Source organism: Aethalodelphis obliquidens, unplaced genomic scaffold (assembly GCF_003676395.1).
Source record: "Aethalodelphis obliquidens isolate GAN/ISIS:26980383/991018 unplaced genomic scaffold, ASM367639v1 scaffold15, whole genome shotgun sequence".
Taxonomy (NCBI): Eukaryota; Metazoa; Chordata; class Mammalia; order Artiodactyla; family Delphinidae; genus Aethalodelphis; species Aethalodelphis obliquidens.
In genome coordinates, this window is record NW_020837959.1 from 114,552 (window position 1) to 131,734 (window position 17,183).

The 17,183-nt window shown below is 42.5% G+C and overlaps 1 protein-coding gene across 2 annotated transcripts in view; it reads right to left on the reverse strand.

Annotated features, from left to right (window-relative positions):
* CDC16 (cell division cycle 16) overlaps nucleotides 1-16,703 on the reverse strand; it is a 28,289-nt gene extending 11,586 nt beyond the window's left edge. Inside the window, exons 1-12 of one of the 2 annotated variants that reach the window (XM_027115738.1) lie at nucleotides 16,557-16,703; nucleotides 15,256-15,307; nucleotides 15,057-15,154; nucleotides 13,913-13,951; nucleotides 13,509-13,649; nucleotides 11,172-11,331; nucleotides 10,109-10,200; nucleotides 9,475-9,608; nucleotides 8,554-8,633; nucleotides 7,425-7,474; nucleotides 6,459-6,532; nucleotides 4,744-4,869 (exon numbers count right to left, since the gene is read on the reverse strand). In XM_027115738.1, coding sequence (XP_026971539.1) covers nucleotides 4,744-4,869; nucleotides 6,459-6,532; nucleotides 7,425-7,474; nucleotides 8,554-8,633; nucleotides 9,475-9,608; nucleotides 10,109-10,200; nucleotides 11,172-11,331; nucleotides 13,509-13,649; nucleotides 13,913-13,951; nucleotides 15,057-15,154; nucleotides 15,256-15,307; nucleotides 16,557-16,604 — 1,094 coding nt within the window. In that variant the 5' untranslated portion in view covers nucleotides 16,605-16,703. Of the gene's footprint in view, nucleotides 1-4,743; nucleotides 4,870-6,458; nucleotides 6,533-7,424; nucleotides 7,475-8,553; nucleotides 8,634-9,474; nucleotides 9,609-10,108; nucleotides 10,201-11,171; nucleotides 11,332-13,508; nucleotides 13,650-13,912; nucleotides 13,952-15,056; nucleotides 15,155-15,255; nucleotides 15,311-16,556 lie in introns of both variants that reach the window. The other variant, XM_027115736.1, reaches the window with a different exon arrangement.
* Nucleotides 16,704-17,183: the final 480 nt, after the last annotated feature.

Here is a 17,183-nt window from a genome sequence, read left to right on the forward strand (position 1 = left end):
ACCACAAAAAAAAAAAAAAAAAAAACTATTCCTCCATAGGAGCAAGAACACTGCCAACAATTGTCAAAATAAACATTTCTAGAACTTTGCAAGTTAACCAAAGGCTTACAACAATCTGAGGGGTATTTATTCTAGAAAAACAGCTGAATCTCAGTAAGAACAGCAAACTCTATGACATTTAACTTGTCTGATTCCCATCTCCCTTTCCCCAGCTCCACATTAGCCTAGAAAATCAGCAGTCTGACAGCCACTGGAGGGGACAAAAATTAGTTTGGAGCTTCTGAAATACCCCACAGAGACCTGTCACTATTTGACATATCTAGCAGCTCCCTGGAAAAGCCCCATTCACAGCTGTCTTATTTGACCTGACTCAGAGCTCATGCAGAGAAATGTCTACCCCCAAGGCATTTGTTGAAAACAATGTTTAACATTAACCTGAGGCAGCTACACCAGAAGGCCACACACAGGACCATATGCACACACAGGACCATATGCACGCACAGGAAAGGCTGGAGAAGGCCCCAATCTCTCATCTCTGGATGCCCCTGAGGCTCAGTGCAAGCAGGAATTGAAGAGGGCTAAGGCAGAATTACCAACCATGGGAACACTGAAGACATGCCCCTGTACACGTACAGGGTCCTTCAGAAGAGGGGGGGAAACTCGGCTCAAGATATGAAAAGAAGCCCTGAGCTAACTGAGCAGAGGCGTCACTGGCCTCAGATGACAAAGGACACAGACTTTACAAAATTTTTAAAAGCCCAGCAAAGTCACCAAACAGCCACAACAAACAGCAACAACAACAAACCCTGGGGTGGTGTAGGGTAAATGTGATTTCCAGAATTGCCACATTATATTACTTTAAACGTCCAGTTTCAACAAAAAATAAAGAGACATGGAAAGAAACAGGAAAGTATGGCAATACATAAGGGAATAAAAGCAGGCAATAGAAACTACCCTGGAGGAAGACCATACACTGGGTTTACTAGAAAAACACTTTAAATTAGCTATTTTAAATATCCAAAGAACTAAAGGAAATTATGTCTACAAAACTAAAGTATGAGAACAATGTCTCACCAAACAGAACAACAAAAGGTAAAAATTATAACAAACGATCAGAAAACCTGGAGTTGAAAAACAAAATAAATAAAAAATTCACTAGAAGGGTTCATCAGCAGTTTGAACAGGCAGAGGAAATCATCAAACATGAATAAGGTCAAATGAGATTACCCAGTCTGAGGAACAGAAAGATAAAAGAATGGCGGAAAACAACAGTCGCATCGAGTTGGGAGACACCACCAAGCATCCCAACATGTGTGTAAAGAGAACCCTGGAGGCGAAGGGAGAAAGTAAGGGGTGAAGAAAATATTTGACACCAAAGAACACGTAGGCCAAACACACCCCAAAGCTCAGAAAACTCCCAAGTAATCCGCACCTAGACAAACCACAGTCAAACCTCTGGAAGACACTAAATAAATATGTAGATAAACATCTTTAAAGCAGTAACAAAATATAACACGTGAGATCCCTGATCACCTGACTTCTAACCAAATACCCGGAGGCCAAGAAGGCAATGGATGACACTCAAAATACTGAAAGAAAAAGGACAACCAAGAATTTTATATCCAGCAAAACTATCCCTTGAAAATGAAGGTGAAATTAAGACATTTTCAGGGACACAAAAACTGAGAAATTTTGTTGCAGACTCACCTTACAAGAAATACTGAAGGAAGTTCTTAAGGGTGAAAGAAGTGACCCCAGACAGTAATTCAAATCCACATGAAAAACACAGCACCAGTAGAGGTGATTACATTTCATCTTTCTTCTCTGGACTGACTTAGAAAGCAATTGTGTGAAACAGTGTGATTAGGCCTAACGTATGTAGAAATGTAATGTTTACCACTAACGGCACAAAGGAAGTGGCAGGAGCAAAGCTGTACTGGGGTAAGGAAGCGACACCAGACAGTATCTCAAATCCACAAGGACAAATGAAGAGAACTTGAAATGGAAAAAAAGGTCAACATAACAAACGACATAAACATACACCTGCTTGCGTTTCTTCTCACAGCTTCTTTGAAAAACAACATTACACGCGGAAATAATCATAACAACGTATAACTGAGAGAACTTGTTGTTAGCAGACCTGCCCAACAAGAAATACTAGTAGGAGTCCTCAATCTGAAATGAAAGGACACAAGATAGTAACTCAAATCCACAGGAGAAAATAGAGTTTAGGCGAAGTAACCACATAGGTTAGGATAAGACAGTACCAATGTATTTTTGTCTGCAACCCTTCTTCTACTTGCTCTACTGAAATTGAGTTGGTGCCGTAAAGTAAGAATTACATTTGGTTTTTGTCTCTGGTTGCTGGCACAGGGCTCCTAAGAGCCCTGGGATCTCCTGAGTGAGAGGAGCGGCTTTTGTTAATGAGCCCCTTCTGATCACACCCAATTTATGCTACTGGAGTGACTCAGAGTGGGGCTGGTTACCAGGAAGACCGAGTGATGAGAGGACTGCAACTTTCAGGCCCACTCACAGACCTCCTGGAAGGGAGGCTGCAGCCTAAGCTCTATAAGAACTCTTGAACAGTCAGCTTCAGAAGAATTCCGGGTTGGTGAACATGCTGCGGTGCTGGGAGGGTGGCGCCCAGAGGAGCGGAGGCTCCACGCATCCCCACTCACGTGCCCTGCCCTATGCATCTCTTCCCTTTGGCTCTTCCTGAGTTGTATCACTTATAAGAAGCAAAACCTTAGGAGGGGGTTGCGGAAACCCCTGGTTTGTGGCCAGTCAGAAATACAAGTGACCCAGGACTTGCGATTGGCATCTGGAGTGGGGAGGGGCAGTCTTGTGGGACTGGGCCCTTAAGCTGTGAGGTCTGCACTAACGCTGGGTAGTTAGTGTCAGAACTGAATGGACTTGTAGGACCCAGCTGGTGTCTGGAGAAGCAGAGAACTGGTTGTTAGTGTTGGAAAGTACCCCAGTCAGTATTAATCCAAACTAGATTGGATAAAAGCTGTTCTGGTGAAAAAGTGAAACTGAGAGAAAAATGTTTATCCTGATGAGCTGATTTGAAAATTTAATTAGAAAAGTGTCAGACTGGGAAACATTAAAACATTAATCATGTCATTAATTATCACTGGTTTTGACTCTTAGCTAGTAACTAACTAATAACTAGTAATAACTGTTCCTGGGCTTGTGAGCACCCAGAGTAGCAAAGTGAAATTAGCAGACTAGCATTTCCTCACAAGAAACAACCCACGGGAAGTTATCATTTGCTGCCAGTTCACCAGATTGATGGATCGGGGGTATGGGCAGACACCGGAGCCAAGCTTCAGCAGAGCACTGGAAAGGGTCTCGCGTGTCTTGGTGACTAGGATGGACTGGGTACGAGGACCGTTTAGATGGATCAGTAACTGGCTGAACAACTTTAATCTGGAGGATTACTCTAGTAATATGTTAGTATCATGGACTTATGGACTGAATGTATGTCTGCCCCCAAATTCGTATGTTACACCCTAACCCCCAGTGACTATATTCGGAGAGAGGGCCTGTGAGGAAATAATAAAGGTTATGTGAGGGCATGAAGGTGAGGCCCTAATATGGCGGGGCTGGTGCCCTTGTACGAGACACTAGACCTAGCTCTCTGCCCTGTGAGGACACAGTGAGAAGGCAGCCGGGAAGAGCCCCCCCCCCCCCCCCTCCCCGGAACCCAATCAGCCAGCCGGCCAGCCAGCCTTAGAACCGGGAGAAAATAAACTGCTTCTGCTTAAACCCCCCAGTGTATGGCGTTTTGTTATGGCAGCCTGAGCTGACTAACGCAGTCAGGGAGCTATGTCTTTTACAATATTTTCATGGACAGCTAGTTAGATATCAAAGTCATACATATCAAATTTAACATAACTAAAAAAGCTGGGGCCATAAATAATATAGATGCAGAACTGGGTGCCAAAATGAGTCTGACAGTCTGGAAAGGTAAAGCAAACCTAACCAGAAGAAATTCAATCAGACAAGTTAAGGCAGCTAACTTTCACTGAGTGCTTTCTGTGTGTCTGAAACTGGAATTACCTCAACTATCCCTCACAGCAAGCCTAGGTGTTAAGTGTTGCCATGATTCCTTTTCTTTAAGAGGTACATGGCTGGCCAAGATCACCAGGCAGTCTGGCTCCAGACCAGCCCTCTGCACCCCGGCACTCCCACTACCCCTCCACGCAGAGGTGGGGCAGCAGACAGCAGAAGCAGCCGCACAAGAGAACGAGGCACAGTAAAACCGATGGCAAATCCAAAGAGTCAACAGGAACAGCAGCAATTCCTGCTCCCCAAAGTACCATATGCTCTCAGGGCACACCGGCCACTACCAACACATCTAACACTGCTATAAATCTACAACACCGGCGACTCAGTCCTGAACCTGAGTACTGCACTGAGCCACGTGAATACCTTCTGGACATAAGCAGGATGTAAATAATAACTTTGCTCACGAATACTCTCATTCTTACATGAGCATGTGAAAAACAGCTTCCACCCTATCCTGTTCCCTGAGCCTAACTTGTTAGTCCCCTTTTGTATTGGTTAAGGTAAACTGCTAGGCAAAATCACCACACCAGCTTCTTTCCCTCTCACTTCCATACTTATTTCACAATCATAAGCTACTAACATGATACATTATTCTTCTGTTCAGTTTAACAACCAATGGCAGAGATAGTAATAATAAAATTTCGCTTTGCTTAAGCAACCTGCTCTGCGCACCCTTTCATCAGCTGCGCTGCCGTGAAGTACGCAGCCATCGCTTGGTCATGTTCACTCTCAACTGCGAACGAATGCCCGTAAGCGATCCAGGCCGGCCCGTAGGTCTTCTCCAGCGTCGTAGCTTTGCTAAAACAAGAGATTTCACTCGAGTGTGTAATATTTATGCTTAAATTGTTAGGTTAATTTTATGTAAGTTCATGGTTTCAAGGACATCAGAACTAATGAATGAGTTGTCAACATATTAAACACTAATGTAACATTTATGTTAATTCACTTGAAATAAAATGTTTAATAGTACAAGCAAATTTTTAAGTAATTTTAGGAGAGGTCCACAACTTCTTAGGTACTATAGTGGAGCCCATTAGCTTTCTGTATAGAATTTACAAATATTACTTAATCCAGGAGCTTCATTTCAAAACCTAGTAGATAAACGGTGGTAGCAGCAACCACTTAAGGAAGTGTGCCTTATACGCATCACCTAATCCTCATAACCTTCAAGATAAATTACTATTTATATTTTAATGATAAGTATACTGAGGCTGGGATGATTAAGTGACGTCCTACAGATGATTAAGAGAGTCCTGCTGGTTCTGTGGACTGGACTATCTACATAGTCTTAAATAGTTTTCAACTAGGTGACCCACAATAATAAAGAGAACACATCACAAAACAAACACAGAAAATACAAAAGGTGAGGTTCCCACTTCTCAGCATTTTATTTTCTAAGTTTTCTTTTACCCAAATGTTCCCTGTTTCATGTAGAATTCATCACTGAATAAGCACACTAAGTCAGAGAAGCATAGTTCAAAGGAACCATCATAACATGAAGCGCACCGCTCCCGAAAAGAACACGAGCACCCTTCTTCTAAAATGCTTAGCAGCCCACCAATCAGAGAGCTCGCCCTAATGCTTTCCTAGTGCAGGATGCTCTCCTGTCATCTTAGCAATTTTCCTAACAATGCTAACATACAACGACATCATTCCCATTTTCACAGAAGAAAGGGAAGGTAGGAGAAATGAACTCTCCCAAGGAATTATAGCTAGTAAGTGGCAGAATCTGGATCAGAATTCAAGTCTGTGTCCAAAGTTTATGAACTTCACCACAGATCCATTTTCTATTTCTATTTCATCCTATTTCTATTCCTATGGAGGAAGTCACAGGTATTATTAGACATATTTCTGTACTTGTGTAATTGAATATCACTGATTAAGTAGTTTGACTGGGCTGCATGGAGCTCCTCAAGCTAAAACCACAGCAGATCCTTACATAAACCAGTTCACTATGCCAAGAGTTCTGTTTTATAGTCACATTTAGTGACCCTAACCTCACATAAAGTGTCATGTAATTTCACAACTATTAACGAAAGAAGTCCTAAGAGTAAGAGGTTAATAGTATCTCTATGAATAAAAAAACTTTCGAAATACTTTGTATTATTCCCTATTTTTTCATATTTATTCTCATTTATAAATAAAAGTTTAAATACATCATAAGCTCCTTGAGGACAAGGTCTATACCACTGACTACTTTTATCTCCCCTCATGGCATCTTATAAAGAGCAGGGTAAATAATGGACACAACCGAATGGAATCTGAAGAAAACCTTTATTCTTTCATACTGCTTTTAAAAGGACTACTAATTACTGCATTAAAGCAGATGACCAAGAAATCACTTCCTGTGGGTTCACTACAGAGGGAGGAAGACAGTAAGTTCATACCTGAGATATCTTCTGGCATGTTCATTTTTATGACCGACCATGAGATAATAGCACCCCACTGCAAACCAAGACACCTAAAAAGTTTAAAACGTACCATGACCAAAGACGCTTAACCTTGAACTGGGAATCTGTAACAAGTCAGAGGTCCCAGCATATATTCTAGTTCAAGTCAGAAACGTCGCTGAGACAGGCTGTCTACTAAGGGTCCTGGGTGACACGAGGCCAGACTCTCTACAGCTCTTGCTCCAGGCGCTTCCCATCGCACCCCTGCAGCATCTAAATCTCCTCCTATGGCAAAGCCAGCCTGAGTCCCAGCCTCCCACCTGCACTGTGTCTTCCCCACCCCACCTTGGTTCTACAGATTCCACCTCTTCAGCTGACTTCTCTTGCACTGGTTTCGCCTCTTTATAAATTGTTTTCACACTGGTCTGGGGTGCAGATTCTTGTCTGAGACTTAAACCCTGACCCCTGACTTTTGTCTTTAAGGACATGGTTCCTGATTCCATTTTCAATTTCTAGGTCTTCATTCTGATCCATGGCAGTTTGGAAGACACAATGATTCAATTCGGTGCATAATTTAGTAAGTTATCATCCATGTAATGTGAGAAAGCTACCAAGCAGTTATTAGCATTGCTTATGAGAGGTATGAGTATGACTTTCACTTTCAATATTTAATTTTTCTTTATGTTAGCTATTTCAAAATAATATGCAGATACAATTTCTGTAATCATAAAAAATAAAGATTTTTAAGTTATATACTAAAAAAATATATACTTTCATGAATTGAAAAAGTGAATGCTGCTTCTAATTATCATAAGCACTAGGAGATTCTGCTCCAACACCTTAAAATAAAACATTATTTGCTTGAATTTAAATTTAGCCTCTGTCTAAACACCTGTTAAGTATTTTCTTAAAGTTCAGGTAAGAAAAAAGACACTATAAGGGAAAACGTTTATATTTACTTACAGGATTACTAGGATATAAATCCACCAATTTATGAGAAAGATAGAAAAGTTCTACATTAGAGAAAAAGAAAAAAAAAGAATAAAATTATTCACAGCAAATGAACTTTAAGATATGAGTTTCCCCCAGTTACAGCTCTTCACAATCATATAAATCTTGTTCTCGCAGCAATGATTTCATACTTTTCTTTCTTCCTGGATACAAAATCCATTTACCTAATGCCATATAGAAACTCCACGGAGCAGATACTACGGCTGTTTCACGTACCCCCACCTCCAATCCCTCAGCCCACTCCAGGCCCTAAGTGGGCGCTGAGCGCTTATCGAGTGACTAGCAGCCTGGACGAGAGGCACACGACAAAGCACTCCACGTGCTTAAGAGGCTATTTCAAGGGGCCTCGCCTGTCTTAAAGCCCAGGTTTCTTACTCCACGGGCCTAGTACAGACCGTCTTGACCACCCACAGCCAATCTGGTTGACCAAAGCCTCCCGTTTATGGAACCAGCAAGATGATGTGCTCCTGGGTAACACAAAGTCCCGGCATGTCACGACGACTCTCCTAGGGCTCAACAGCCCAGGGCGGCTAGAGAGCCTGCACTTCCAGCAAACTCCCCGGAGGCGCGATGCTGCTGGCCCACAGGCCATGCCTGGAACAGCAGGGGCCCAGAGCTGGGGTGCCTGGCTAGTTTTCCTCCTGACCGAGCTGACGAGTCAGTTTAGAAGATTTAAGGGCAAATACAGTCCAAACCTTGTAAATGTTTCCAGAATATGGAAAATGTGAGCAAAAAATCTGCCCCCTTCCCGTTTCTAAACAGTTACTGACTCCTGCCATACCAGCTTTCTTATGGATTTTACAAGAAAAAGGGAAAAGGCACACCTGGCACCCAATGCTCTAAAGCTAACACACCTTGGAGCACAAATTACATTTGAGAAAAGGAAGCAGGAGTTAGGGATATAGAAACAGTGTGCTCTGCTGGGATAACAGAAGAGACTGCTGGTTACTTGGATAAGCATTTCCTCCCCCAGGTGTTAACCTGCAATCTGAATTGTCCAGGATTTGTGAGACAGAATTTCCAGAGCTACAGAATATTTTTTGTCTTAAAAATTATTATTTTAATTTAAAGAAATTCTTACCATTTGCTTTATTCAGCTCCACAAGTGTCCCTATATGTACAGGTAAACAATTTGCATGGAAAGGATCTTTTTCCATTACTCTGAAAGTTAAAGAAACACACTATGTACACACGCACCAACAGTGCGTGACAGCGCTCACTGCAATTAGCTATGCTTATCCAAAGTCATTGCCACATTACGCACAATACTGTGGGCTAGAATACATTTTTACTTTCTTAACTCCATTATCTTCAGACTTGTTCAGTTAAGGCAATGATTAAGTTTTAAATGAAAGGGAAAATCCTGATTTATTCAGAATCAATAAAAATAAACATCACCACATACATTTACTTTAATCTAACAGAACTGTACCACATAAAATAACTGGTCTAATTATTTAGAAGGATCAAAAATAATATGAAATATTAAATGAATCCTAACTATCTGTCAATTAAAATTTTAGTGAATTCAGGGATTTTAAGCAACCCGAAAGATCCATTAAAAACAGTACATGTAAAGGACAAGTGCGAACTATGCACATGGAAAGACTGGTGCTGGGGGAGGAGGCCTGGCCAGTTAGTGAGCCTGACACCCAGTACCTATAGGATTTTATTAGCCTCCGCTTTAAGAAAGAACGGACTTTATAAAACTACGTGCCAGACGGTATTCTCAAACTTGCAAATTATCTCCTGGGAGGGACAGGATACTCCCGAGTTAATAGAATAAAGCAACAAACGTGCATACACCTGTGTCAGTATATTGCTCTTTTGAGATGACACGCCCCCCCCCCCCCCCCCCCCCCGCCGTACTCTGCAAATGGAAAAGGCAGCTTAAATGATCATCCATCAGTTTGACATTATTCAGAAAGCAGGTCCCATATATTTCTCATGTAAAATGGACTAAACTCTACGTTCCTGCACAAAAATAAGTGGATGTACTTACACAGAAGTCAGCTTGTAGCACATTTTAAAATCACAGTTATAATAATGTCTTTCAGCTAGAGACACGACCACATCCAGATTCTCCTGCAAACCGTCTACAGACTCGGGGATAACAGTTTCACTAGGTTTATTATACTGAAACAGAGAAATGCAAACATGACTCAGCGTGCAGCACCGAATCAAAAGGCAGGCTCAACGAGGCCCGAGTGTTTCAAGGTTTAACACGACGACACCTGTGAGACGCTCGAAACTTTTCTCACTTCAAGTATCACCAGTGCTCCTCTCAGCAAGTCTAATTCTCGCTCAATTTTATCACGGAATTCCACGGTAGGAAGTATTTTACAAAATAGTAGCTTAGGAAGCACGAGGAAAAATCCTCATTTTCACACATCACTGATCATCTGATAGTTCAGTCTTTTAAAAGTATGAGTTGTTCCCGGGAGGAAGACAGATACTTTGGGAAGCTTTTTCAGGAATCACATCATATATTTTAAATAATCTAAATCTGTCCTTGCAAATGTGCTAAACTGATAAAAATTAATTTCTAAATTCTTAACCTGTGAAAGAATAGAGGACAAATTTAATGAAATAAGATGCTTATACAAAGCAAATACTAACTTTGTGTTTTTACTTACCTTTTTCAATTTGTTCTCAAATAGAAAACGCAGCAATTCCTGTTCTTCAGTACAGAGCTTGCTAAGAGGTAGTGATTCAAGAAGTTCTTTTTCTAAAAAATGTTGAGAAAAAAGGAACATCCTCACAGTATTTATGGGGAAGAAAAATCAGCAATGAAAAATATTCTTCTATAGTTCTTGGTTTAAGTAAATTGAGCTCAAAAGAGAAAATAACAAGATAGAATGAACCGGAGAAAACCAAGACAGTGGTTCCAGACCCAGGTAATAAGAATCACCTTGAGGGCTCTGCATGAACCTGCCAGGCAATTCTAGTCATCACCAGACTTAAGAACCACCAAGCCACTTACCCACCCTCAGCACTACGGACACTGTGGGGACAATTCTCTGCCGTGCTGGCTGTCCTGCGCACTGTAGGATGTGCGCAGGACCTCTGGCCTCTACCCACTAGATGCCAGCAGCAACCGCCCACGCCCCACCCACCTGCAAGCTGTGACAATGAAACTGCCCAGACACCGCCAAATGTCCTCTAGGGGGCAAAACCACCCTGGCTGAAAACCACGCATTAGGCTAAAGTGTCTGAATGCCACTAATACAACATCTCCACTTTCTGTTTCTCTTGTTTATCCACCTCACACCACTGGCAACATACTAGGTCAATGGTTCTCAGCCCCTGATGGATCTCAGGATCATCTGGGAGCTGTAAACCATCTGAGGCCAGGGCCCCACCACCAGATTCTGATTCGACTGGTCTGGAGTTACGACCTGCACAGTGATGTTTTTAAAACTCCTGGGGGTTTAAAGAGCAGCCATGTTGGAAATTACTGAGTCAGATCCTGAATTCTTTACAACTTAAATCACTCATCACATCACAATCCCTGAAGATTCTGACGGCAAGAAGCACCGCACAATATTGTATTTTGCAACGTGCTTCATGTGTGAAGATGTGAAGGAAGTTTAAACCTGTACATAATAGCCTGCTCTTGATTCTATAGATTTCAGGAAAAAAAAAAAAATCCAAACAGTATTAATTGTGCCAAACATAAAAACACCTGGGTTTCCAAACCTTCTTGGGCTGTCAACATGTGGTGTGACGTTAAAAGATCAAATGCTTCAAAGCAGTAGACGTCAAGCTTCAAAGCTTCTTTATAGCTGTAAGTAGCGAGGGTTCGGTTATCTAGAGCATCATAGATTTTTCCTCGTAAAAGACAAATAGAACTCTTTATCTGTTGGAAAAATGATGAGTGACATACTAAGTCAGCACTACTGAAATTAATTTTTTATCAAAAATCATATATTGTCTGAAGGCTAAGACTTTTTTTTTTACATCTAAAAGGATGTGCTCCATCCAATGTCAGACACAATATAAATTAATAGAAACATAAAAGCAAAGTAAAACTTCTCTCATCTATCTTCCTTAGGCTCTCCTCACTTCAACAAACCTTTATAACTAGCTTACACGTTACTGCTACTTTGTTCATTACTTGTTCTGTCTCAAACAGGGTAATGATTTAGAGACAGCATACAGAGCATACGTATATTAAATCAAACACGAAGACCATTTGATAGGTAGATCTCAATGAACGAACCTTAATAAATATTAGAAAACCGGCAGCAATGCAGCACAGGGGTTAGGAGCGTGGCCTTTGGGAACTGGACAGACCTGAGCTCAAATCCCAGCTGTGACACTTACGAGTGACCCTGGACAATGCTCTAACCTCTCGCGACTCGGTTTCCTCCCCTCATCTAACTCACAGGCTCTGTAAGGATCAGAGGTGGTACCACCGGTAGCCAGCACATGGTAAGCTGCTCACACGGCAGCCACCTCACTACTACCATTAACAGGAGGATGCAGAAATCTGATTTGTGTTCCAGATTCTGAACCTCAAAAAACAAATAAGTGAGCTTAAAGATGGTCCAGAGATGCAGCTAAAATTGGTAATGGGGACTTCCCTGGTGGCACAGTGGTTAAGAATCCGCCTGCCAAAAAAAAAAAAAAAAAAAGAATCCGCCTGCCAATGCAGGGGACACGGGTTCGAGCCCTGGTCCGGGAAGATCCCACATGCCACGGAGCAAACTAAGCCCGTGCGCCACAACTACTGAGCCTGTGCTCAAGAGCCCGAGAGCCACAATTACTGAAGCCCTCGCGCTTAGAGCCCGTGCTCCGCAACAAGAGAAGCCACCGCAATGAGAGGCCCGTGCACCGCAACCAAGTGTAGCCCCCGCTCGCCACAACTAGAGAAAGCCTGCACACAGCAACGAAGACCCAACGCAGCCAAAAATAAACAAACAAATAAATAAATAAAAATTGCCGTCTCTCAAACCACTAAAAAAATAAATAAATAAAATTGGTAATGGGATTCATCATAAAATCACAATTCAAAAATAGTAGAGGACATTATGAGAGAATCTTAGACCTATGCAGTATCCTATGAGTTATTAAAAAAAGTAAACTCATAAAATAAATAACGCATTACAAATAAATCATGCATTTCTTAGCAGTTAATGGATAAGAGGTCCAAGAATAATGATAATCCTCAACTCCCTCATAAATGTATTTCTTCACAAAAAAATGTGCTTCTTAAAAAGAAAAAAAAACCTAATAATGTATAGTATTCCCACCTTCTTGAGATGAAGAGTAGAGTAACCAAGTTCCTTCATAGACATGTTATAAAGAACAACTGGGAAATGGGGGATTGGTGGGTAGCAGCTAAAGGGTACAGGGTTTCTCGCTGAAGTAAAAAAAAAATGTTCTCAAACGGACTGTGGTAAGGGTTGTACAGCTCAGCGAACATATTGAAAACCGAGGTACTATGCACTTCAAATGCATGAATTGCATGCTATGTGAATTACATCTCAAGAAAGCTGTTAAAAAAAAAGTTAACAGTCCAGATTAGCAATCTGACCCTGGGTGGTATTTACCATGTTACATTGTATCAGTATAATCTCTGCCAGCAAGGAATTTGCAATTCTATGCAGGCATGAAGTATACAAACTGAAATACACAAAATAACATAAACAGTAACACCACAGCACTCCCTGGAAAGAAACAGTCTAAGGTAATCAAGGTTTCTTGGGGGTAAGTACAAAACACTGTTGAAATACAGTAAGAAGGGAAAATATTATTCCACCTGTGGGGAGGAGCTTAAGGTATCAAATGTAAGAAGAAAGAGCTTAAGTCTGCCTGTTTCAGATTCAAGCATTTGAGGACACAATTACAACTTCTAACTGATGGCTCAGAAATGTCTCAGAATCTTCTTGGGTTGGGAAAATTAAGTAAGTTGGCAATCAAACTATTTTAACATGATTGTACTCAAGTAAAAGAAGGTGATTTACATTTGCCCTACGATGTGGGCAATTCTTACTGATGTTACGGAAGCATGGTTATTACAGCGTTACTTACTGAGGACTGTGACATTTCCCAGTCACTGGAGGGGTCTTTCAAGCTACTTTCATCCTTCAAGCATTTCCCAAACAGTCTTTTGCTGATCGGCTCCTCCAGATCAAGAATGTCAAGAGCCTGCTGGTGTTCTTTTGCAGCAAACTGCAGAAAACAGAAATAGCGTTTGTCAACCATGACTTCTGACGCTAGATACACACAATATCACAGTAGATTTTAAAAGGGTAATAAATATTACACCCACTCATTACTTAAATTTAAAATGTCTAAAGTAGAATTTTCTTCATGCATATGAGCTTTTAGTAAATGGAGGGTCAGTATTTTGAATTCTCACACTCATGGGAGGGATGTGTAACATTCACATCATTAAACCTTTATCGAATAAAACAAACTGAGAGCACACTTACATGGCATCTAGCTGCAAGGTAGCGACATGCTTCATACAACTAGGAAAGAAATTAATCTATTAAAAAAGTGATCAAGATAATATGCATCTTCAATCAAAAAGAAAACTATAACCACGAAGTGAAGAAAGCCATTTTCATAATTCCTCTTTTACTCTCGCAGAGAAAAAAAACCAGTCTTTTTAACCCATATTCATCATGAACCTACTGTTTACCAGTCACCAAGGATTCAAAAAGGAATAGGGACCTGCCCTCAAGGAGGTTGTAGCAGGGGAGACATAAACACAGCACATAGTTTCTTTCATAAACTATGAAAGAATCGCATAAAAAATACTAACCAGTTGAATAAGAAAACATCTCCAGGGGAGAGGGTAACTTAGGAGTTGGTCAGCATTCCAGCACTGAGTCTGAATAACTGTCACACATCTAAGGAACTGCAAGCAGTCAGCATGACTGGATACACATTCTATGCACTGATGGTGGTGCTGGGTCAGACACAGACTGGAGAGAAATCAAGAAGCACCTGGGGTGCCTATGAATGCATCTGACTTTATCCTGTAGGCAATAGGAAATCACTGAGTTACACTGTGAGTGATGTGATCAGGTCTGTTTTAGGAAGACCACCCTCTGACAGTTTAAAAGATGAACTGGAGACAAGGAAGGTGGGGTGTGGGAAAGATGTTACTGGAGAAAAGAGAAAGGAGAGAGGCTAAAACAACAAAACAGACAAATTACAGGCCTGACACGTATGAATGGTAATGAGATAGAAAGGACTATCCATACTTTCAGAGCTATTTAGGAAACAGAATTTTCAAAACTTAGTGACTAGATAGGGGGGTGGGGGGAGGGAAAAACAAAGTGACTGAGATTAGGAATAAGAAATTTTCTCTCGGACTTCCCTGGTGGTCCAGTGGTTAAGACTCTGCGCTCTAATGCAGGGGGCGCGGGTTCAATCCCTGGTCAGGGAACTAAGATCCCTTATGCCGCGCGGCGCGGCCAAAGAAAAAATAAACGTACACAAGAAATCTTCTCTTTACATTTAATATAAAAAATTGAATCCTTAAAAATATTTTGACATAAAAAGAACATATACCTAAAATACTAATCTAATAACATTTTTAAAAAGCTTTAAGATTCATACACTTACTTTGTCCAGTTTTCGTGACCGAAGTGCATGAGCTGCTCTGTGATACTGGGCTGTCAGGTAAAGACACTGAGCCAACCAGTAAATGTCCTGGGGTTCCTCTGGAGGGAAAATTACATAAATGGTCAGAGGTGCAAGGTAAAGGAGAAAGTTTTTTAAGGATAGAGAAATCAGAAAAAAAAAATCAGAATCTGTCACTTACCATGAGAGAGTGAGGCTACTTTATCTGCCCAAAATAGAGCACTCTGATACTGCTGCTGTATCCAAAAACAAACAAAAAAGTGGTAATTGCCCTGTTACTTCAATAGCTTTACACAGATAGGTATTATTAGAATGCTATATAATAAATCAGCATCTCAGTACAATAATTTTTTACATGTAGTAAAGGGTCTATCAGTCATATCTCTATCTTATATCTCAGGTAGGTGAGTTTTAGTTCAATGGTGCAATAAAAATATTATTGGAAGACCTTTGATATATACAGTTGAAAAAGGTAGTTTTTTTTAACTTATACATTGCAAAATTGTATCAGCAGGTATCTAAAGAAGTAGATAACTTAAGTGATCATTTTGCAACATCTAGCCATTAGTAAGGTTCTCAGTCTTTGCCTCAGTCCTCCTGGATGCAAACCAGCAACTCTGTTGCCAGTCAATTTGGGAGGAGGAATGCTTCTGGGACGGTTACAAATCTGCTCAATGTTAGTGCCTGGAGCGTGGAACCAGGCCTGTCTCCTTCCTCACTGCATCCCCAGAGCCAGAGAAAAAAGGCGCAGGAAGCATTTATTCAATTCAGCTGACTTACGGCAAAGCAAAATACAGCCCTTCAGCGTGCTGCCAAACATTCAGCTGCTACATTTCACATCGAACAGTTCACCGTGAACACGCTTTTCTCTCCCCTTCTTGGTTTCCATTATTGGGAGAGCACACATTTTACAAAAACTAAGTGACATCGCAGATTAAACTGATCCTGCTGATTCTGGAAACATTTCTTTCCCTTAAACACTGTCTGCTGTTCATTCAAGAGGACTACAGGGAATGAGAGTGTAGTTAACAGGAACTTTTTAAAGTACTGATTTTGAGACTACAGATTTGTTTTTACCTTTATTCAGTTAAATTCGGCCAAATAAAAATGACAACTGAACTTTTCAAAAATTTTCTATTAGCTAGCTAAATTCAAAGGCCACCCCGCAACTTTCATCCTAAAATAATCCTTCAACTTCCACCTAGCACGAAGTATGTACTGAGCACCTCTGTGTCCGGGGTGGGCCGGCTGCGGAGCGGGGCTTGAACACGTGTAAGGCTCGCCGCGCGCATTAGTGGCTTCACGCTCAGCGTTCCTCAGCCTCCCGGCTGCACAGGGCGGGGGGCTCGACCCCTCCCTTCGGGGGCTCTACCACGAACCAAAGCCCAGGCCCTTAGGACCGCGCGGCGCCAAGACCCCGACAGCAGCCGCCCCTGCTGCCTCCCGAGCCCCGGCCCGCGCTCCCCGGATCGGGCCGCCCACCTGGTCCAGGTACTGCCGGACGCGCTTCCGCAGCCGCTCCAGGTTCATGGCTGCGTGGCCGGGGTCCGGCGCGCACCCTCCCTCCTGCTGCCCGCCGGGCAGACCCGGCCCCCGCGCCGCCACCGCCCCAAGCCCCAAGCCCGGGACCGACCCCACCCGGCCGCGCGCGCCGCCCGGAAACTACCGCTCCCGGCCCGGCCCCGCCCCGGAAGTCCTCCGCAACTGCGTCCCTCCTGGAGACGGAAACGGGCTGCGCGCCGTTAGTGCCGAGGCTCTCTCTTGGCCCTCGGGTGGCCGGGGTTCTCGTGCGGCCGTGGACGCCTTTCCTCTGCAACTCAAGCCGCCGCGGACGCGCAGCCAATGACGTGTCCGTGCGCGATTCGCTGATTAGCTCGTTCGGAGGCGGGAGCTTGGCAGCTACGCCCCGCGGGTTCCGTGGTTCCAAGTGTGACTCGCATTTCCCGTGTAAAAACGGCGGTAACCACCTCAGAGGCTGGTTGTGCGGACCGGTGGGTGCACACGCCGTCCCGGCACGTGATGTAGAAGTTCTGCCTGTGGTCGCCATGGCCAAGTGTCCCTTTCAGATTGTCTTTTGGCAAAACCCAAAGGCTCATTCCTCAACCTGAG